Genomic DNA, 24,200 nt, shown 5'->3' with positions numbered 1-24,200 from the left:
AAATCTTTACATTTCCATAGATTCTTTGATACAGCGCCTCTATAATCCAGGTCATTCATTTTATTCTCTTGGTGATAAAAGGGTTATTTTATAGTTGATGATTTCTTCGTATGGTTGTCTTAGCTCCGGCTCCAGGCTCTGCTCTGCCTGTCAGATGTCAGGAAGGGCAGAACAGGACTACAGGAGACGGACCAAAGCCTCTAATAATGGCATCTTAAGATGCTGCTAGTTTAGAAATGCTTGGTCGAAAATATTTAACAATTCAGGTTTGTTAAATATGAGCTGACCGCATTTCCCATCAGAGGTAGGGGAAATGCGTTCAGCACGAGGAGCTGATGACAATTTTAGGGCATGGAGGAGATTTTTATGAAATCTCCTCTATAAGCCCTGTGATAAATGAATAAATTATGCGATGGAACGGGTGTCGGCAAAGAAAGTGTAGAGTTGCCCGTACACTCCAGCAGAACTACTTGCACTACCACTTATTATTATTATCGTTTATTTATTTGGCACCACAAGTGTTCCGCAGCGCCTTACAAAGTACATAAACAAATAAGTGACTTACAATACAACACAGTGCAGGACAAGGATATGGATAATATACATTGCTACATTGGCGACCATAAAACCCAAATAAGCAACAGAGCATAAGCAACCAAGTGTCAGCACACCCCTCTCTATGGCCCTGCTCTAGATTGTAAGTATTTGTAGACAGGGCACTCTCTCCTTTGTTTTCTCTACATAATAATGCTTGCAGAACTACCAAGGCAAATACAGGATGGTGAAAAATATGGGAGCACTATATACGCATACTCTGTATTTATGTCATTTTGTTATTACTGTATGGTGATGACCCTCCAACATGACCCATTTCACCAGATACACAGTGCTCTGGTCCTGGACTTCCAATCTAATTTATGATTCGCGTCACCTGTGTTGAACTAGTTAGCCGGGTAGCACCATTCACACACGAGCAGGGTAGTTTCCCGGGAAAAACCCTGGTCGATTGCAGGGGCAGGTAGGTACCTTTCAGACAGACGCGGCTACCCGGGAATTTGGCTGAGGCAGGCCAAATTCCCGGGATTCTCGAGAAGTCTGAAAGGGGTATGAATTGATGAGACAGGTGGTTCAGTACAGATGGCTGCAATCATAAACTAAGGGGCATATTCAACTGGGTGCGAGAATAGCAAAAACCCTGCACCAAAATCGTTAATTTTAGGAAAAATCAGCGGGACTTGCTCTAGCACCCCGGCGGAACCCCCCCTGAGGACTAATTAAGCAATTGGAAGTTTCCAATTAGCTTAATTAGTCCGTAATTGTGTTGAGTGAGTGTGTATGTGCCTGAGTGTGTGTGTGACCCCCAGTGTATGTGTAGCCCCCCGTGTCTGTGTGCCCCCTGGAATGAGCACTGGGAGAACCACATCTCCCAGCAGCCCTTGCCCCTCCCAGCAGCCCCTGGAGCCTCCCAGCAGCCCATCCTCCAGTGAGAAGATAGAGGGGAGGCCACCGGTAGCCACGGAGACCACCGGAGACACCCAGGCAGGTAAGTGCAGAATTATTTTTTTATTTTATTTTTGTTATGCGGCGCAGGGTTTTCAGAGCTGAAAACCCTGCAGTCACTTTTTTTTAAATTGAATACGAACAAGCGCGCATACCCGCGGTAATCCAAAATTGAGCGCAAGGTTTTTTCCTCGCTAAACCTCGTGCCCAATTGAATATGCCCCTAGAGAATTTTGCACCTGGTGAAAGGGGTCATTGTGGAGGGTCTGAACCCTTTGGTGCCCTGTAAATAAAGTTAATATTAATATACACTGATTTTTTTCTACTTTTTTTTTTCTTTCCTTGTGGACAGGTATGCACATGATAATCTCCAGTACATTAATACAAAATAGTGGTTGCTTAGATCAACTTAATAGTCTTTCACAGAAAAAAAAAGTTCCCTCTAGCAGGCTGCAATGATAATAGAAATTCAGAGATCTTTTCGCGGAATCGGTATGTAATACCGACACACGGGACCCAGGCAGTCAGAATCCCGACGCCTGGATTCCGACAGTGTTAACACTTGGTGGTCAATATAGTATGCTACCCCTCCCCCTCTCCCTACCGTAACACTCCCTCCCTGGTGCCTGAACCTAACCTCCCCCCTAGTGCCTAAACCGAACCTCCACCCTCCCTGCACCTGAACCTAATGCTCCCCCCCTCTTTTGTGCCTAACCCTAACCCTCCCCCTAGTGCCGGAATCTGTATGATTTAGCGCCGGACCCCTGGCCGGCGGTTCAAATCCCGACAGCAGCTGCCCGAACAGGATGAAAAATCTGATCGTCCCCAGGTAAGTATTCACTAACCTATTCCCCCACCCTAACCCTCCTTTAGGGTGCCTAACCCTAACCTTCCCCCCCAGTGCCTAACCCTAACCTTCCCCCCCAGTACCTAACCCTAATCCCCCCTCTAACTGCCTAAACCTAACCCCCCTTCCCCGCCGCGTAAACCTAAGTCCCCCAGGGGGGGTGCCTAACCCTAAATCCCCCCCTGGGAGCCCTAAACCTAACCCTCCTCCCCCGCAGCTGTCCGCAGCGGTGCCCGGCATCACTTTGATCTGGATGCCAGGCGCCGGTCTCCCAGCGTCGGTAAAATGACAGGCGTCTAGATGTAGACGCCGGTCATTTAACCCTCGCCAGAATTAAGCAGTCGGGAAGCCGGCTGACGGGATTAGGTCCGCCGGCTTCCCGACTGCATACCCTAGTGCCTAACCCTAACCCTAACTCTAACCCTCCCCCACACCCCGCTAGTTACCTTCGGCATCCCGGCGGTTGGGGTGCTGGCACCGGTATTCTGACCAGCGACGGTATTCTGCTGCAGGTATTGTAAGCATCGGCATCCCCTCCGCCAGGATGCCGAATGCATACCCTTTTTGCATATATTTGCAAAGATATGTTTAAGCACTGGGCTGCGTCACGGCGTCTCGGTACCGGTGTCCCTAATCTCCAGTACATAGCTGATAAATCATTCCTAGTGGGGGATCATACAAGATTGACTGTCCAGTTTAAGTTCACTACAGTGTTCAAGCATTAATGATAAGATCCAGTTTCATTTCATATCACGACTGACATAAATATTCCATTTCTTATTCTGTAGGATTGAAAGTGAAGATAAGTCTCCTGATATCCCATATTGCAAACTGAACTACACCGGAAAAGTCACGAACGCAATGCCACTGCGGATTGTTAGCGCATGCAAATTAGAACTATTTAAGTTCCCCTTTGATCAGCAGACTTGCACGCTGTCCTTCGGGTCATATGTTTACACAGGTATGCTCATATGTCATATACTGTTACTACTGTATAAATTCCGTGTTTGAGATGTAGTGGCTATACTAAGCCACTAACCAGAGTGTGCGAGACAGGCAAGTGGTCATGTCTTTCATATGTGGGGCAAATAACTATAATCTGGTAAAGCTAAACAAGCATTTTTCATTTATTTGCATGGTATGCAGTCGGGAAGCCGGCGGACATAATCCAGACAGCCGGCTTCCCGACTGTCATATCCCGGCAAGGGTCTAAAGACAGGCATCGATATGCCGATGCCTGTCATTAGACATACGCCAGGAGCCCGACGCCCAGCATCCCGATCGAAGGGATGCAGGGCGCTGAGCGCGGATAGCCGTTGGGGGGAGGGTTAGGTTTAGGGTTCCTGGGGGGGACTTGGGGTTAGGCACCCCTCCTGAAGGTTAGGCTTAGGCTAGGGGAAGGGGGGGTTAGCGTTAGGCACCCCCGGGGGGGACTTAGGGTTAGACACCCCCCCGGGGGACTTAGGTTTAGGCGGCGGGGAAGGAGGGGTTAGGTTTAGGCACTAAGAGGGGGGATTAGGGTTAGGCACTGGGGGGAAGGTTAGGCTTAGTCACCCCTCAGGGAGGGTTAGGGGGTAGAAATAGGTTAGCCAATACTTACCTTAGGACGATCAGGATTTCCTCCTCTGCTGGGATGCCGATGTCGGGATTCCAACCGCCGGACATGGGTCCGGTAAATCATACCGATATCTATTTGCATGATGACTAATCACTTGGGCAAGGTTTGATAAGCAGCACAAGCTGCAGATAATGGGCAGTTTGAGTCCTTTAGATGGCGTTGCCCAATAGAAGTCTATGGACATCTATTCACAAAGTGCTGTCAGAGGGATCCAATTGAATACCACCCAGCACAAACTCCCCCCCACCCCCCGTGGCACGTGCGTCACTTGACACATGTGGAGAAAGACTTCTGGATCATAAACACGGAAATCCTTCTATCGTTAAGGAGAGCACTTACCGGGACAGTTTTCCTTTGTGATTATATACATGCATGCCGGCATTATGTATGCCGACATGCATGGGTTGATTGGCGGGATGCGTCATGCATCCTCCCCAATGTGTATGAGTTTGTTTGAAAATAAAATAATGTATGTGTAATAAATAATGCTGTACTAATATTGTTATTTGCAGTTTCTGATGTAATTATGTTGTCCAGAAGTAACTCGTCCCTGGTCAACCTAAACTCGATGGCAGTATTTGCCGGCAAAGGTGATTGGATGCTGCTAGCTGTGAACGTGAATGATACCACGTATATGGATGATGAAAACGCATACAGCCAAGTCATTTACAGTGTAAGGAACTGTGCAGACATTTTATATACAAATTCCAAAGGAGGAAAGAAGAGCGTCCTATGGCGACGCACAAAAAGATACTAATCTTAATTAAAATGTAACTTTTATTAGATTTATTTAAAAAAAACCTTGTTAAGTGAAATATTAAAAGATAAAAAATAGATAAATTGAGATATGGTGAAAAAATAAAGTAAGAAAAGGTGAAATAATAAAATTCCGCTGACACTTTGGACGCTGCTTGTCCCATAAATAAAGTATTTATATTGTATTTTGAGTGTTCTTAACTCTTAATTAATAGTTTTATGTGTCAATAATTATTGGACAGTACGTAGTAGATATATGCGTTTCAAGGTTTAATATGTTCCTTTTAATTTAAATTACAATTATAGCTGAATAATGCAACAATTGGGATTATTATTCAAAAGGATGGAGAGTATTACCTCAGGTCTTTCAGTCAGTATCTGATGATAATTAATATATCACAATAGGAATACTGGTATTACATTCACCCTGAACCTTTTTTTCTCAGGATGTTCCTTTGTATGCTTGAATGTATGTTAGGTTGATAGGTAGTGTGAATGGTCTGTACAATAGTTATTAAGGTCAAATGCCTAATTATCACACAATCTCTCACTAATTTGACTGAGATGTTTCACTCCAAGTAGTTGGTTCCAGACAGAAATGATGTTCGACACCGATAATTAACACCATGAATAGGCTCCTATGTCACATTGTAGTGCCCCAAGTTAACACTATACCACATTGTACTGCCACCAGTACGCATGCCACACAGTTCCCCTAGTCCACATTATGCCACATTGGGGCCTATTCATCATCGATAACTAGTGTTTCCGCATGGTTACCGGGTCATTCATCAACAGGGGTCCCAAATGGACCACCTGGTATTCAGTGATCTCAGAAAACTGAAAGTTTGCGGAGTTTGCTTCCGAGAACAAGTGCCGTCTTCAGATGGTGCTTGTTTTCGGATCCCTGCTCCTTCCTATGGACCGGAGTTCCGGGGATCCCTCCGCCGCCTCCTCACTACCTCCCCGGTGGCTTTGAGCATGCGTGATCCCGGGTCATGCATGCATAGCTGGGATGACGGGGAGGAGGTAAGTAACACAGCTACTTCTGTAGCTGCGATACTAGCCGAGGGTCAGTTGCTTTTTGGAGCAGCTTCCCCGCACCGGAGCAATGATGAATTGCTATGGTGTCAAGTTTCCCTACTTAAGTATCCCTTGCAACGAGATCAATACTTTATCATCGGGGGCCATACCGCTTCCGATGATGAATAGGCCCCATAGTGCTTAGTGGACGATTCCCGGAACCTGGTAAACAACTTCATGACCTGGCTGCAGCTGAGCCAGACAGTATATTTGTATATAAATCTATTTTCTTCTGCATCTGTTGGATTTAAATATATATATATATATATATATATATATATATATATTTAGAAGATGCACCATCAGATTACTTGTAAAAATGCTTTAAACTGAGAGTGAAGCCTACTAGAAGGCAGAAGCGTATTATCAGAGGAGGGGGCATGTGTACAGTCTCCGTGCAGCCCCCCAAACGTTAGAGCCAATGAAGACTAAAAAATACCCGACTTCCTTAATGTTTTCTTTTTCTTTCTCTAGATTTCCATAAAAAGAGCGCCCATTGTTTACGTCATTAACCTCATCATCCCGGCGTGCTTCCTGGTTTTCCTGGATATTGCCAGTATGTTCATCCAGGGTTACGGCGAAAGACTCGGCTTCAAAATCACCATTGTATTGGGGTTCTCCGTGCTTCTGCTGATCTTGAACGATATGCTCCCTAGTTCCGATCACACTCCGATGTTAGGTATGTTCCCCAAAGAGAATCATCATTACCCTGAGCGATGTCTAGTTATATTTATCTTATTATCCAGACTGCCCACGTATGGTCTAACTGGTTTCCATGAGTCTCTATGACCCAAATGGGTTATATTGCCTGATCCACAGTTGTACGCTATTGCTCAGCCGCTGCGACTTTATACACCCCGACTGTGCAATAATATGCTAATAGAGCAGGAGGCGTCTTGTGTAAATAGAAGCCTTCTGCCAGCCTCTCTGATCTGCCACTGAGTCCAAAGACACAGCATCTGATCATCTAAGTGACCACCGGACATCTGAGTAACCCTCCAGTTACTGAGGATGGTCGGGGCCAGCATGTGCAGATCTCACACCATCGGAGATGTACATGAAACATCGGGTTTGCACACATCTCTCAATCAGGTCCATAGTTAGGAGTGCAAATAGATATTCTATACATAAGCATAAGCATGCCATTTAATTGTGGTAATTTATAAGATCACTTACCCCTGTACAGGACTTGTGCAGACTTATTTATTAAGGGATTCAGCTATCCCTTAATAAATTAAAAAAAAAAAAAAATTATACACACACACACACACATATATATATATATATATACATACATATATATATATATATATATATATATATATATATATATACATGAAATCCTTCTGGCTAGGATATGCTCCCAACACCATACAAAAGGAAGGCGGCACTCCAATCGGTGAACTCAAGTCAATATATATTATAAATGCAACAACATGATACAATCCATGTGTCAACGTTTCAAGGCTATAAGCCTTTTCATCAGGACATGCAAAGGAAGGACATGCATGTCCTGATGAAAAGGCTTATAGCCTTGAAACGTTGACACATGGATTGTATCATGTTGTTGCATTTGTAATATATATTGACTTGAGTTCACCGATTGGAGTGCCGCCTTCCTTTTGTATGGTGCTGGGAGCGTATCCTAGCCAGAAGGATTTCATGTATACATTCATTTAGGATGGCACCCGTATTTTCATTTTCATCGTCCTGAGTGCCAGGCTTATTCTACGATATATATATATATATATAATTATATATGGGATGGGTACGGGATGCCGGCACTTGGAATCCCAGCGGTCAAATTCCCGATGCCGGCATCCTGACAGGGTTAGGATACCGACACCTGTCAGTCGGTATCCTAACCCTGCCCCTCTCTCTACCGTAACCCTCCCTCAATCCACAAGGCCGGGCTCAATCCACAGGGCCGTTTCAGGTATTGGGCCTTTCAGCCTGAGGGCAGGCTGATTAGTGATTCCACCTGGAAGAGGCTAATATAAGCTGTGTCAGGGTTTGGCTCAGGGTCTCACACCTGGGAAGAGCAAGCAGGCAGACTTGTTCAGAGACACTGTGTTATACTTCCTGTGCATATGCCTAGGTTTGTGGGGAGGGCAATATTCCCTACCATTTTTGAGGGAGGAAATCTGTTGTTTAGTGCCCACCTAGGATTTATTTTTCTTATTTCTGTTTTTATACTGCACAATAAAAACTAGCTCCTGCAAACTTGCACGAAATACCTGGATTGGTGTGCTGTTTCCTGGCTGCTGTGTGTTTGGAGGTGTCCATCTACCCCAGGAGATGGATCTCTACCCCAATCCTATTACAAGTGGTGGAGAATGCAGGCAACACACACTGAAAAATTGCAGCGAGAAAAAGTCATGTTCTGTGAGCAGCCTTGGAGCTGCCGTCAGCAGATGCTTAGGGAAGCCAAATTCTGCTTCAAACCACCGATAACATGGGGGACATTGTTAAGTCTTGCTCCAGGCTACTGCAATTCAGCAGGAAGCTACCGGGGCTCAGCAGGAAACTAACAAAACTCAGCAAGGAACCAACAGGGTTCATCAAGAATCCACCAGAGCACATTATTGGCCTTAGAGAAAAACCACCAGGCCTTAAAAGAGGTGTTACAGCAGCTAGTAGCAAGGTGTGGAGATGCTTCCAATGACGTTCCAACTAACACTCACTCCATACAGGCCAGCCACTTTCTGCAAAAGATGACCAAGAGTGATGATGCTGAAGTGTATCTTACACCCTTTGAAAGAACAGCCGAGAGAGAGAATTGGCCTAAAGAGCTGCGGGCAAGTCCTGTGGCACCCTTCCTGTCTGGAGAATACAGCATACTTTTGGCTTGTGCCTGACTGATGCTAAATACTATGATAAACTAAAACAAGAAATCCTAACTTGATTGGGAGTCACAGTGTTTGTTCGCGCCCAACGAGTCCACCGCTGGAAGTTCCAAACAGAAAAGCCTCCACACTCTCAAATGCATGACCTCATCCATCTGACCACAAAATGGCTGCAGCCAGAGATTCTAACCAAACCACAGATCATGGAAAGGGTCGTTATGGATCGATATTTGCAATCTCTACCGGCAACTCTGCGCAAGTAGGTGGGCCATGCAGACCCTAAAACAGCAGACCACTTGGTTGAACTGGTGGAGAGGTATGTGGCGGCTGATGAACTGTTGAGTGTGCCCCACCAAGCCCCAATTCCGCAACAGCGATCTCTTGTGATCACTGGTAAGACTGTTCCAGGGGAGAAGGGTGCTGGGCGGTGTAATGAACATAAGACTGTGGTTTTGAAACCTGGAAGTAGGCAACAGGACCAGGAAGGTTCCTACCCCGTAAAAGACTAGATAATAATATGATACAATGTTTTTGATGTGGTGGTTTGGGCCTTATTGCTGCTAATTGTTCTCTTACCTCTGAACCTATGCAATATGATAATGCTTATGTCAATCACAGAATGTCTTTCTTTGCTCAGCCAGTCTGTACTGCTGACCGACAGGCTGAGACAGATAAGCAAATGTGTATAGTCACTATAGGAGGCAGCAGGGTAGAGGCTCTGTTAGATTCTGGTAGCCTGGTTACTCTTATGAAAGCTGAACCATTTCAATCGTAACAGAGAAACTGTTGGTGTGACTTGCATACATGGGAATATTATTATGTTACTGCGGAAGTGAACATAGAAATGCAGTGTGGCAGGGACATATCTAGGGGTCTGAGAGCCCCTGGCAAGCTAAGGGACAGCGCCCCCCCACCCCCTCTCTTGCATTTTCCCCTATCACACAGTAGGGCGGGGGCGGCTTAAGAATGAACCCTGACTCCCTCCCATCTCTACTTATGACTCCTCCTACTTTCAATCCTGACCCCTCCCATTGTATTGTTATTTGTATAGTTTATATTTTATGAATTTTTTTGTCCCAACGCAACTCTTCACTTATATGTATAGTTAATTATTTTTTCTTGTTGCCCTCACCCCTTCCCTTATTTATAATTAATGTTCCCCTATTACCCTTCTTGTACACTTACTGTATATGTATGTGTGTGTGTTTCGTTTAATACTGCTTTGTCCCCCTACTCCCTTTTACTTAAATTATACATATACTCAAATAATTTTTGGCCCCTCTCCACTTTTCTTGTGTGTGTCCTCCCCTCCCCTTCACCACATATACATATACATATATATATATGTTATATACACACACACACACATACGCAGGCTATATATATATATATACACACACAGACTATATATATATATACACACACTATATATATATATATATAATTGGTTTTTTTTTTACTTCCTTCTTTCTATCTATCCTCTCTTCTGTCATTTTCTGTAGCTGTAGGTGGGGCTTGGTTCTATTCTGACAGGGCAGCTAGGAGCAAGCGCAGGATATTAAGGGGGGGTTCCATAATTATATATATATATATATATATATTAGACATACACACATAACATACACACAACATGCTTACAAACACACACAGCATACATACATACACGCATAACATGCTTGCAAACACACACACAGCATACATACACACATAACATACAGACATGACATACTTACAAACACACACACAGCATACATACACACATGACATACTTCCAAGCATACATACACACATAACATACACACATGACATGCTTACAAACACACACAGCATACATACATACATACATACATATATAATTATAAACATACAGACATGACATACTTACAAACACACACACAGCATACATACACACATAACATGACATACTTACAAACACACACAGCATACATACACACATAACATACAGACATGACATACTTACAAACACACACAGCATACATGCACACACACATAACATAGATACAACATACTTACAAACACACACATAACATACACACAACATACTTACAAACACACACACAGCATACATGCGCGCACACACAAGAGACTGACTTGGTAACACAAACACACACCCCCCACCCAACCAACACTAACAAGAGACTGTCACTGACCTGTTAATAACACACCACCATCCCCTACCCTGCCAACCCTAACAAGAAGAGACTGACCTGATAACCTCTCTGTGCAGAGCCGAACAGCTCCTCGATCCCTTGCACTGGGAGATGAGTCACTGCACCATGCAGGAGCCGAGGGAGGCAGAGCAGAGCTCACAGCAGGGTTGTGGACAGATCCCCTTCCGTAGATGTACCTACTGAAGGGGATCTATAAACACAACCCTCACAGCAGCAAGTGAGGACAGCCGGGTGAGCCGCTGATATACACTGCAGCGGGCACCCGGCAAACAAAACTTGCAGCAGCGGCCGGGTCAGCATTCTGCGCTCAGTGTGGCTGTGGCCACCCGCACCCTACCTACCTATCCTTTCCAGTGGGTGCCCAGCACACCATAACCTATCTGTCCACAGCACTGCAGAGCGCATGTATTGCTATGGTGGCACTGCCAGGTGGCGCCCCCTGGCGACAGGCGCCTCTGGCAAGTGCCATCCTGGCCAAAGTATAGATACGCCCCTGTAGTGTGGTTCCACTGTAGTCTCTGTGGGTTTGGTTCCTTTGCCCACTTCTGGAAGTTGTGGGAAAACCGATTTGTTACAGAAGTAAATAACCCTGACCCTTTTGAGAAGGTAACTGATACAGTAGCAGTGGGAGTATCAGTCTGAAATGTTTCCTTTTTCTAGCATGATTGGTGAACCAGAAAATGCTGAGAGCAGTAGTGGGTCACCGAATGATGTGCCTCCCACTGAAACGGGAGATGTTACTGAACCAGTTGATTGTCTGCCTGATCTTGAAGTCAGACATGAGATCTTTCCCATAGAGCTGTCAAATGTCCCTACTCTGGTGAAAGCCAGGGAGAATGTAAAAGTGATTGATGGTAAATCCATAGACCCTGCTAGTCAGTTGTCATATGCTCACATGGCACTACGCCAAGACTTTTTGCATTAGGTGACTAAGAAAGGGGAAGATATTGTGGAACAATTGGTAGTTCCCAACGCTTATAGAAGAACAGTGGTAGACCTGGCTCATGGTCATATAACTGCAGGTCACCTAGGGGTAGACAAAAACGTCAGAGGTTTTTCTGGCCCGGGGTCCATAAAGATGTATCTTATTATTGTGCATCCTGCCCTGAATGTCAATATCATGCTCCAAGGCCACATTTTAAAAGTCCACTTGTCCCATTACCCATTATGAAGTTCCGTTTGAAAGAATAGCTATGGATTTGGTTAGACCGTTAATGAAATCTGCCCAGGGCCTTCAATATATTGTGGTGATAATGGATTACGCTACCATGTACCCGGAAGTGATACCATTGCACAGTACATCAACAAAGACCATTGCTAGAGAATTAATCCATGTCTTTAGTAGGCTGGGAATACCTAAGGAAAAACTTAGTGGATGAGATATGTCTGCTGAGAAAATAACAGCAAATAGTAGAGCTCTATGATCAGTTAATTAGGCAGGTCCAATATTTTGGTGATATCCTCAGTGGAGGGATATACATTATCTATTTTTAGGAAAATATATTATCCCTGAAGGATATAAACACACCATCTAGGATAAGTGCTGTATAAACACATAACTTTGATCCAATATGTAATTATGTGGAAGAATAGGGTCATTGCATATATTTTAACTCACTGAACTCATCACTTTTTTCACATTGTACGTATTTCAAATTTTCGCTGCTCAATTTGTCTTATGGACAATATTAAATGAATAATAATAAAAGTTATATTTTAAATACCCCAGTGCACCACTTTAGGCATTTCATTTCTCTTCTATGTTTCTCTGATTTAATACCTAAGGAAATCCTGACTGACCAAGGTACCCCATTTATGTAAAAAATCATGAAAGTGTTATGCCGCCTGTTTAAAATTACTCAGTTAAGAACCTCTGTGTATCACCCCCAGACTGATGGGTTAGTGGAGAGATTTAACAAAATTTAAAAAAACATGTTAAAGAAAGTGGTGGATAAAGATGGTAGAGATGGGGATTATTTATTACCTTATTTATTGCTGGTCATATGAGAGGTTCCCCAATCCTCCACCAGGGTTTTCGCCTTTTGATTTGTTGTTCGGGAGATACCCAAGGGGAATACTGGACACTGCCAAAGAGATATGGAAGGGGCAGTCCAGTCTGTATAAAACTGTTATTGAGCATGTCTCTCAAATGCAGGAAAGAATTGCTGCAATGGTGCCGAAAGTAAGAGAGCACTTGGAACAGGCCCAACAGGCACAGCAGCGGGTGTACAATCGCAATGCCCAGTTACGTGTCTTTGCTCCTGGTGACAGAGTGCTTATTTTGGTTCCCACAGTAGAAAGTAAACTTTTGGCTAAGTGGCAAGGATCCTTTGAAATCCTAGAAAAAGTAAGGGAGGTTAATTATAAAGTTTACCAGCCTGAACAGATATACCATGTAAATCTTATAAAACCTTGGAAGGCTAGAGCAGCTCTGTCAGCCATTTCATCTCCTCCGGTAAACCCAAGGCCTTTGGTTCCCAAAGTAATATTAGCTAAAACCCTATCAACTGTTCAACAGCAGGAGGCTAAATAATTTCTTATAAGAAATAGGGTTTTGTTTTCAGACATACCAGGTAAAACCACAGTCATTAAACATGACATAATCACTGACCCAGGGGTTAAGGTTAACCTAAAGCCCTATAGGTTACCAGAAGCCCAACGGGAATCAGTATTGAAAGAAATTAAAAAATTTTTGGAGTTGGGTGTAATTGAAGAATCACAAGTGAGTTTGCACTTCTGCAATGATTTCCATAAGTTAAATAATGTGTCAAAGTTCCATGCCTATCCAATGCCTAGGGTGGATGAACTAATTGAAAGCTTAGGAACAGCAAGGTATTTAACCACTCTAGACTTAACTGAAGAGTATTGGCAAATGCCGGTAACTGAGAGTGACAGCTTTTTCTGCACCAGAGGGGTTGTTACAATACAAGATGATGCCATTTGGGTTACATGGGGCACCGACTACCTTTCAAAGGATGATGGATAAAATTCTAAGGCCCCATAGACCGTATGCTGCTGCTTAGCTAGATGATGCAATCATCTATAGTCCTGATTGGCAGTCTCACTTACCCAGAGTACAAGCAGTGTTGGACTCCATCTATAAGGCAGGTGTGACAGCCAACCGCAAAAAATGTTGCCTAGGGATGGAAGAAGTAAAGTATCTTGGATACACCATTGGCAAAGGTTTGATAAAGCCCCAACTTAATAAAATTGAAGCAATAAAAATTGGCCATGACCCCTAAATAAAAAGCAGGTGAGAACATTCTTAGGAATCACGGAGTATTATAGGAGATTTATACCCAAATTTGCCACCATTGCAGTCCCACTGACTGACCTTACCAAAGGCAAACAGAAAGTTATGGTTAAATGGTGTCCTGAGGCAGAGAAGGCTTTTCAGGAGTTAAAGGTAGCATTGTGTACCCAACCAGTTCTGATGACACCTGATTTTAACAGGGAATTTGTTGTGCAAACTGATGCATCAGATGTAGGCATAAGAGCAGTCCTGTCCCAGAGCAAAGAAGGTGAAGAACATCCTATTATTTACTTAAGCAGAAAATTGAATGTACATGAAACAAATTATGCTACGTTTGACAAAGAAGCGTTGGCCATAAAGTGGGCATTAGAGACTCTCAGGTACTACTTGATGGGAAGGAAGTTCAGGTTGATCACTGATCATGCCCCTTTGAAATGGGTGTCAGAGAATAAAGAGCGCAATGGGAGAATAACTAGATGGTTCTTGGCATTCCAAATCGTTACATTTACAGTAAAACACAGGCCAGGAAGCCAGCTGACCAATGCAGACGCTTTATCTCATGTTTATTGTTTGGGGGCTGCAGTTGTTCCGCCCCACAGGTCGAAACAAATGGGGGGGGGGATATGTGATAGAAGCACTGGTGAAGTGCTAAATGGAGTGTACATTTGTCCAAGGTTTCTGACCTATGTTTTTTAAACCCCCAGGAAATGTCTGTGCTTGATGAGAGTTGGGCTTTCAGTAAAAGTTGAATAATGGGTCCTGGGGGTGTAGATATGAGAGAAGGGAGGGCTCCATCCACAGGGCCATTTCAGGTGTTGGGCCTTTCAACCTGCGAGCAGGCTAATTAGTGATTGCACCTGGAAGAGGCTGATATATGCTGTGTCAGGGTTTGGCTTGGGGTCTCACACCTGGGGAGAGCAAGCAGACAGGCTTGTTCAGAGACACTGTTTTATACTTCTTGTAAGTACTGTGCATATGCCTATTTTGTGGGGAGGGCAATAGGCCCTACCATTTTTGAGAGAGGGAATTTGTTGTTTAGTTAGTGCCCAGACGGGCTAGGATTTATTTTAATTTTTTCTGTTTTTTATACTGCACAATAAAAACTAGCTAAGGCTAGCTTGCATGAAAACCCTGGACTGGTGTGCTATTTCCTGGCTGCTGTGTGTTTGGAGGTGCCTATCTACCCTAGGAGAGGGACCTCCTATTGCAATCATACTGCAATATATAAATAGATATAAATGTGCATACTGTATATTTCTGTCTGCTATGCTTCTTATTGATCTGAGTGCCGCACTGTGCCTTAAGTTATATATACTCTTATATGTACCAATCATCAATCCGACACTCAATGGGATACTAGCTGAATACTGGCCCAGGTGTACTGGCCTGGGTGCCCACCACAGAATACCTTTCCACAAGGTGTTCTGTTAAATAATACCCAAATGGCAGCATTCTGAATAAATAATGTGAATACTAAATGCCTTCACATTATTTATCCGGAGTGCCGCCATATGGATATTACTTATATAATGCAGTAACCCCGGCACTCCACAGTAAGAATGATACCTGCCTGGGTGCCTTCTAAATGGTTAAAAAAAAAACAGGCATACAAATGGAACAATAGCAGCACTCACAGGACTTTAAAAAATAAGACTCACAACTCCAGAAGGTCTGCGTTCAACGTTTCAGTCCGTGTGACTATTATCAAGAACGTTCTTGATAAAAGTCACACCGACTGAAACGTTGAACGCAGACCTTCTGGAGTCGTGAGTCTTATTTTTTAAAGCCCTGTGAGTGCCGCTATTGTTCCATTTATATATATATATATATATATATATATTTTATATATATATATATATATAATATAGCAAGAGAAGTGGTTCGGCACTCAGCAAACAAATATCAAATGAAACTGCTTGCCCTGGTGCCATCCAAAAGTCCAGTATACTACACTCCAAGTCGGCGGCACTCACGGGACTGACATAGACAGATACACAAGTACTGCTACCACAGCAGTCCAACGTTTCAGTTTATTTCAACTTTTATGAAGGACCATCACCAATAGCCCCTGATTGTGGACTATGAGTGAGACTCGTCCTCTGCAGTTTTAAGGTGAATCTGGAATATGAGCCCCACTCATCCCCCGCGGCGAAGGGGTAAGTGAAGTGTTTGCCACCAGCAGGGCAGATTTCCTGCTACTCCATGGCTTATTACATTCATGAGTGATGACATGGCTTATTACATTCATGAGTGATGTCATGGCTTATTACATTCATGAGTGATGTCATGGCTTATTACATTCATGAGTGATGCCATGTGCAAGTTTTAGCTATGTAATGTATACTTGTGCAGAAATGCAGAGGGGAAGAATCATTGTATCATCATAACTTGGGCAGCCAAAGTACTTTACGGCATCACAACATTCTGTTTGCTCAGTGGCACTTTGTGGTGATCAATACAATGTGATTCTTTAAAGACTTCAAATGGAGTTTATACAGCATTATCAATTACCCTACTCTCAATTACAAGCATGTGGCCATATACAGTAGGTTGACACTGAATAGATTTAGAAAAAAATATTTTATTTGTTTTTATATATGTTTTACTTTACCTTTCTTTTACAATACTTCTTACTAGGTAATATCTCACATAATTTGTGTCCATCACTTTGTCTAGGCATTTTCTGCTGCATCTGTATGGCGATGATGGTTCTCAGTATAATCGGAACAATCTCTTCCTCCTTCATGCTGGAACAGTCCATCACCAACCCGTCCGTCCCGCCGTGGCTAAAGACACTGGTCCTGAGGCATCTGGCGCGTCTGATGTGCTTCAAAAAAGATGCCGCCAATGATGAGCTGGGGACATTAGTAATGGTAGATCAAGGTGAGTGCCCATCCCATCACTACCATTACCTGCCATCTGTGCGCTCATTGGGCGTTGGGTACAGGGGTGAGGTATGTAAGGTAAATAGTTTTCACGTCGACATGCATCATGTTAACATGATAGAATGTCGACTTAAGGTTCCTGGTGGCCCAGTAATCACTTACCTCGTCCCAGGGGTAGAGGCATCTCCAGCTTTGTCCTCTGGGTACCAGTGGCTGTGCGGGATGGGTATGGGATGCCGGCTCTCGGGGTCCCAGGGGTCAAAATCCCGATGCCGGCATCCCGACAGGGTTAGGATACCAACACCTGTCAGTAGGTATCCTAACCCCCCCCCCCTCCCTACCCCTCCTCCCCCAGTGCCTGAACCTAACCTCCCCCCTAGTGCCTAAACCTTTCCTCCCCCTCCCCTCCCCGCACCCTAAACCTAACCCTCCCCCTAGTGACTAACCCTAACCATACCACTAGTGCCTAACCCTAACTCCTAACCTTCCCCCTAGTGCCTAACCCTAACTTCTAATCCTACCACTAGTGCCTAACCCTAACTCCTAATCCTAACCCTAACCCACCCCCCAACCCCACTACTTATCTTCGGGATGCCGGCAGTCGGGATGCCAGCACTGGGATTCTGACAGACAGGTGTTGGGATTCTGGCGCCGGTATTCTACAAGCCGGCATCCCCTGGCCCGGGATACTGAACGTATCCCGGCCGTGTGACTAGGACTTCCAGCAGAGACGTCTGACGGAGCTACGGTTTGGGTGAGTATTTTACTCCTTTCCTTAACCCCCACCCCAGGCCGTAACCTATCCCTAACCCTCCCGATGGCTCCTAACCTTAACTATAGGCATTCCGAGTATGTTGACATTTCACATGGTAACATGTCAGATGTCAACACTGTGAACATGTCGGTATCCTGAGGATGTTGACACGGTACCTGTTGACAGGTTAAACCAAGGCAACATTCTCATTTCGACCATGTTACCGGATCCTGGGTACAGGAGGTCCACACTCGCTGTGTAGAGTGAGTATGTTGACCTCTCAATATGGCTTGTTTAAAGTTATAACATGCTGTGAGGAGCATTGAGCCCACATCGAGATCCCGTGCCAGCATTGTGAGGGCGACATACTGTGCTCACTGTACACATGGTGGCCTCCACATGACCGCATACCATCATCATGGCTTTATTCTTATTCACAGATCTTGATAATGCTAAGAAAATGGAGACACAGGAAGAGAAAGAGAGGACGGTGGAGAAGCAGATGAATGTGAACCCGGAGGTCAAGCTGTTGAAAAGACTTTTGTTGGAAATTCTGAAGATCCACCGGGAATTGACGCTGGCTAGGAATAAGACAGAGGCCTTCACAGAGTGGACAATGGTGGCACATATAATGGACCGACTATTACTTTATTTGTATCTTATTACTGTGTTATTGATATTTGTCATTATGATCTGTGTCTGGGCCATATGAGACGCTTTTTCCAGACTATCCCCTAGAATTGGACTTACAGCGGCCTCGGGCAACGTAAGAACTTTCAACTGTATCACAACTGTATGAGCTACACCTCCAAACACCCGGCATCAGCCGTGGTCTGGCAGAAATGCTGGGTGCCCCTGCTTTGTGGGAACTGCGGCTACAGGTTGCCCGTCTTTGTCTTATGCATTATGCCCGTGAGCTGCAATGTTGCCTTTGGAACCTTAGAACTTTATCTCATCATCGGACGGTCATTTCTCCCACATTAACTGCATGGAACTAAGGGCCTGATTCATAGATGAACACCAATGTGGTTGCAGCTGCAAATTTGTATGCAGCGGCTGTGCGAATATATGCAAAAGTCGCAGCCACCGGAATTTGTTTTGAGATGCCCACCGGCGGCTTCACAAAGTGACTGCGTAGAAGAAAGACGCAGCAGCCGTCGCAGATCGGACGATTATCGGAATTCTGAGTCGGGAACAGAGAGACTGGAGCCATTTTTACTGTGAAAATGGTCACAACACCTTTGCGTTCGAGTCGTCACCTCCCCGTCGCCGCCCACAAACAGCCCCTTCCTATAAATCACTTTGCCAATATATCCACACTGCAAGCGACATTGGTAACAATACTTATTGATAACCGATCAACCAGGGGAGCTTTAAGAGAGGAGGGGGCCGGTGTTCATTCCCTGTCGGGGGCCCCCTCCTCTCTCCTGGGCTGACAGCAGCAGTAGACTCTGGGCACTAGAGTGATTTTCTACGGCACATGTGCAAAACACTGGGAAAATGGCCGCGGCGGCCATTTTCCTGGCGTTTTCTGTAGCGCTACTCCGTGGCTTGGTTCTAGAGCATGCGCAGGGTGAAAACACATAAGATATTCACTGCAAATAGAATTGCGTTCAACTGTGCATCAGCTCCGGAGTCGGGGACATTTGTTTGGGTAACGCAGCAGTTCCAGAGATGAGCCCCTGTTCACAGCAGCTGAAAATTATTTTAAAGCACCAGTGTAAAGTCTGTGGATTGCGGGGACTCGCCTTATTAGATGGGCTGTGACTGAGTTCTGTTTATCTCCTCATAGATGACATTATAAGTCAGTATTCCCCAGCTAGCAAAGCCTCATCTTACCCTACAGCCATGTCCTTTGCTCATCCTGAATTAGGTCAGGCAGGTTTAGACTTCCCAGGACTGCAGGGGATACATGTCCTGGAATTACCAGTACAACACGTCCCAGTGAGATCCCAAAGAAGAGAAGCAGAATGGTCATAAAGAGCCTAATTCATGCCATTGCAGCCACGACTGTGTATTTTGCTGCAGTGCGTCTTTATGCCATACTTGCCAACTCTCGGGTGGCATTCCCGGCCCACAGCAGGAGAGGGCAAGTCTCCCAGACTGGCCACCACTCCCGCACTTTCACGTACTTATATAAAGTGGGTGGTCCGGAGGGGGTGGCCAAAGAGCCGGGTGACATGCTTTATGCTAATGCGATGGTATTCATACAGAGATCCCCAACGGCATTGGCGCTAATCTGTCGCTGTATGCATTAGGATGCACCATCGTATACATTGGTCGCACCATATGGAGGTGCACATTATGGCCTCCTATGTCAGTGCAACTGCGTCTACAGACCGCGACACGCCCATGTCTGGCTAGCCACCCCCCCGTTACCACCCATAGACGCCCACTGAAATTGCATCTCCCTCTCTGCATCCAAATTCATCCCTGAGCGGTAACCATCAGGATCCATGTGCAGACTGAAAACATCAATACTGCGTCCAGCTGTCAATCAGGCCCAAAGTCTGTTCCCAGCACCGTGATGGAGAGCAGCTGGAGAATCTCGTTGGAGAACTTATTTCTCTAAATATACTTTTATCAGCCAAGTGGCACCGCGCTATATAGGTAAACTTGTTACTACCTTGTACTGTATCTCTTCAGACCCCCAACATGTGCCCCAAAACAATGTACAGTACATATATGAACACTTTTCAACAGGTAACAAAACAAGCTCCATTGTCCATAGCAACTAATCAATGCTTTAGCATAACAATAAATGGGAGTACATAATTTATGAAATGTGTCATGGTCGATCTGTGTGGAGTTTGTATGTTCTCTCTCTGTTTTCACGTAGGTTTCCACCGGAGGCTCTGGTTTCCTCCCACACTCCAAAAACATACTGGTAGGTTAATTGGTTCCTGACAAAAAAAAAAATCTAAGCCAGTTGTGAATGAACATGTCCATGTGATAGGGGACCTCACTCACAAACGGCACTTCCTGTCAATCACTCTGCGATGGGTCTGCGCACGAGCACTGCGTTGCCTATGCATGTGCAAAGGGCAACAAACGACCAGGTGCATGCGTTTTTGCACTTGCGATCCAAGCTGAATCAGGCCCGTACAGTGTAAGCTCTGCTGGGACATGGACTGATGTAAATGATTGAAATAGTCTCTGTAAAGTCAGAAATGGGCGCTGTTTCGATGGTCACTCAGATTCCTGACGTCTTCTTATCTGCACAAGTGCGAAGTGGGTTGCAGTGCCCCGAAAGCGGCAGCATGATTGACACGATAGTGCCGTTTCGGGCGGCAATGGGGAGCATTCCAGAAAACGTGGGCGTGTCTGCCCCATTTTCTGGGCAGCGTGGTTTTACCGGACATCCTGAGTAACCTGAGGGCTAATCAGAAGTCCGATGGCCGCCCGATGTTCATGCAGAGGATCCAGTGCTGAGTCTTTGGATGCTGCCATCGGATCACAGAAGCTGGCAGTGGGGGCGTCTTTTTACACAAGAAGCCTCCTGCGGATTTTGAATATTTTAGCGCAGCGGCTGCGTAAATAAAGATGGCCGCCTCTGAGTCAGCCCCTGTGTGCACTACATATATCACTGAGAATAGTATAATATATTCCCTCTCTTGGTGACAGACTTACCTGGAGCTGACCTACATCTTCCATGATGAAGGAAGCTCATAGCATAGAGATCACCACAGTGAGAGCTCTAGGGATCACTTACAGTCAGGTGCATAAATATTGTGACATTGACAGAATTTTCATATTTTGGCCTCTATTCACCACCACAATGGCTTTGAAATGAAACAAACAAGATGCAGACTTTCAGATTTAATTTGAGGGTAATTACATCCAAATCAGGTGAACGGTGTAGGAATTACAACTGTTTCTATATGTGCCTCCCACTTTTTAAGGGGCCAAAAGTAATGGGACTATCAACTCAAAAGCTATTTCATGGACAGGTGTGGGCTATTCCCTCGTTATTTCATTATCAATTAAGCAGGTAAAAGGTCTGGAGTTGATTCTAGGTGTGACATTTGCATTTGGAATCAGTTGCTGTCGACTCTCAATATGAGATCCAAAGAACTATCACTATCAGTGAAGCAAGCCATCATTAGGCTGAAAAATCAAAACAAACCCATCAGAGAGAGCAAAAACATTAGGTCAGGCCAAATCAACTGTTTGGAACATTCTTAAAAAGAAAGAACGCACCGGAGAGCTCAGCAACACCAAAAGACCCGGAAGACAACGGAAAACAACTGTGGTGGATGACAGAAGAATTATTTCCCTGGTGAAGAAACACCCCTTCACAACAGTTGGCCAAATCAAGAACACTCTCCAGGAGGTAGGTGTATATGTGTCAAAGTCAACAACCAAGAGAAGACTTCACAACAGTGAATATAGAGGGTTCACCACAAGATGTAAACCATTGGTGAGCCTCAAAAATAGGAAGACCAGATTAGAGTTTGCCAAACAACATCTAAAAAAGCCATTACAGTTCTGGAACAACATCCTATGGACAGATAAGACAAAGATCAACTTGTACCAGAGTGATGGGAAGAGAAGAGTATGGAGAAGGAAAGGAACTGCTCATGATCCAAAACATACCACCTCATCAGTGAAGCATGGTGGTGGTAGTGTCATGGCGTGGGCATGTATGGCTGCCAATGGAACTGGCTCCCTTGTATTTATTGATAATGTGACTGCTGACAAAACCAGCAGAATTAATTCTGAAGTGTTTTGGGCAATATTATATGCTCATATTCAGTCAAATGCTTCAGAACTCATTGGACGGCGCTTCACAGTGCAGATGGACAATGACCCGAAGCATACTGCAAGAGCAACCAAAGAGTTTTTTAAGGCTAAAAAGTGGAATGTTATGCAATGGCCAAGTCAATCCCTGACCTGAATCCGATTGAGCATGCATATCACTTGATGAAGACAAAACTGAAGAGAAAATGCCCCAAGAACAAGCAGGAACTGCAGACATTTGCAGTAGAGGCCTGGCAGAGCATCACCAGGGATGAAACCCAGCGTCTGGTGATGTCTATGCGTTCCAGACTTCAGGCTGTAATTGCCTGCAAAGGATTTGCAACAAAGTATTAAAAAGTGAAAGTTAGATTTAGGATTGTTTAGTTTGTCCCATTACTTTTGGCCCCTTAAAAAGTGGGAGGCACATATAGAAACCGTTGTAATTCCTACACCGTTCACCTGATTTGGATGTAATTACCCTCAAATTAAATTAGAAAGTCTGCAGTTAAAGCGCATCTTGTTTGTTTCATTTCAAAGCCATTGTGGTGGTGAACAGAGGCCAAAATATGAAAATTCTGTCAGTGTCCCAATATTTATGCACCTGACTGTATGTACGTATCTGCCTGCTCACCGTTCCTGCACATGAAGCTGTGTGGTCGCACTACAGGTGTATCCTCACTAACCTACAATCAAACTGCGCCAAATAGCCATTTGATGAACCATAGAAAATGAGTAAACCGCGTCATGCGTCCCACCGCGCAGTTCTGTACTGAATGTGCGGCTTACTCTCACCATGATTGCGACAATACTATTGGCCTAGCCTGCAGCAGCAGTGTGCAACGCGGGTTATAACCTGAGACAAAAAGGAAAAAGACTTGAGGGCCTGGTTCAGAGATGGGTGCAATGCTGATATTTTCGCAAAACAAGCGTTTGGTAATGCGCATGCGCGAATGCTGCACACACAGCGACTACAATGTGATTACCTTTGTACAGAGGGACCACTTGCAGCTAGCGAGCTATGCGCAGCGAGCAAACGCTTCCCGATCGCATGGACTAGTTCTCACACGTGCACTGCGTACACATGCGCATATTGCAAACGGCAGTCTGCTTGCGAACGCTTCCTAGCGAGCAGATCTGAATCGGGTCCAGTGACCCCTGTACTGGGGAGTGGAATAGGCCCATCCAGTCATACTAGCCATAGTGATTCTACCATGACCTTCACCTCCTCCATTCCTGCCACCCTGTCTCTGGTTCTATTGTGTTATCTTGTTACCCCATGTACTGACGTATTATTGTGTTGTTATCTTGTTACCCCATGTACTGACGTATTGTGTTGTTATCTTGTTACCCCATGTACTGACGTATTATTGTGTTGTTATCTTGTTACCCCATGTACTGATGTTATTGTGTTGTTGTTACCCCATGTACTTATGTATTATTGTGTTGTTACCTTGTTACCCCATGTACTGACGTATTATTGTGTTACCTTGTTACCCCATGTACTGACGTATTATTGTGTTGTTATCTTGTTACCCCATGTACTGACGTATTATTGTGTTGTTATCTTGTTACCCCATGTACTGACGTATTATTGTGTTGTTGTTACCCCATGTACTGACGTATTATTGTGTTACCTTGTTACCCCATGTACTGACGTATTATTGTGTTGTTATCTTGATACCCCATGTACTGATGTATTATTGTGTTGTTACTAGCCATAGTGATT

At 44.7% G+C, this 24,200-nt stretch overlaps 1 protein-coding gene across 2 annotated transcripts in view; it reads left to right on the top strand.

Annotated features, from left to right (window-relative positions):
* The window catches only part of LOC148474608 (5-hydroxytryptamine receptor 3A-like), a 62,584-nt gene extending 42,088 nt beyond the window's left edge, over positions 1 to 20,496 (top strand). For both annotated transcript variants that reach the window (XM_088458388.1, XM_088458389.1), the window contains 5 exons: positions 3,136 to 3,308; positions 4,478 to 4,638; positions 6,279 to 6,483; positions 16,772 to 16,978; positions 18,175 to 20,496. In XM_088458388.1, the coding sequence (XP_088314514.1) occupies positions 3,136 to 3,308; positions 4,478 to 4,638; positions 6,279 to 6,483; positions 16,772 to 16,978; positions 18,175 to 18,446 (1,018 nt within the window). In that variant the 3' untranslated portion in view covers positions 18,447 to 20,496. The remainder of the gene's footprint in view (positions 1 to 3,135; positions 3,309 to 4,477; positions 4,639 to 6,278; positions 6,484 to 16,771; positions 16,979 to 18,174) is intronic.
* The last annotated feature ends 3,704 nt before the right edge of the window (positions 20,497 to 24,200 follow it).

Source organism: Taudactylus pleione, unplaced genomic scaffold (assembly GCF_031769625.1).
Source record: "Taudactylus pleione unplaced genomic scaffold, aTauple2 ptg000828l, whole genome shotgun sequence".
Classification (NCBI taxonomy): domain Eukaryota; kingdom Metazoa; phylum Chordata; class Amphibia; order Anura; family Myobatrachidae; genus Taudactylus; species Taudactylus pleione.
Note: the sequence above shows the minus strand (reverse complement) of the source record. Positions and strands in the feature narration are given on the sequence as shown.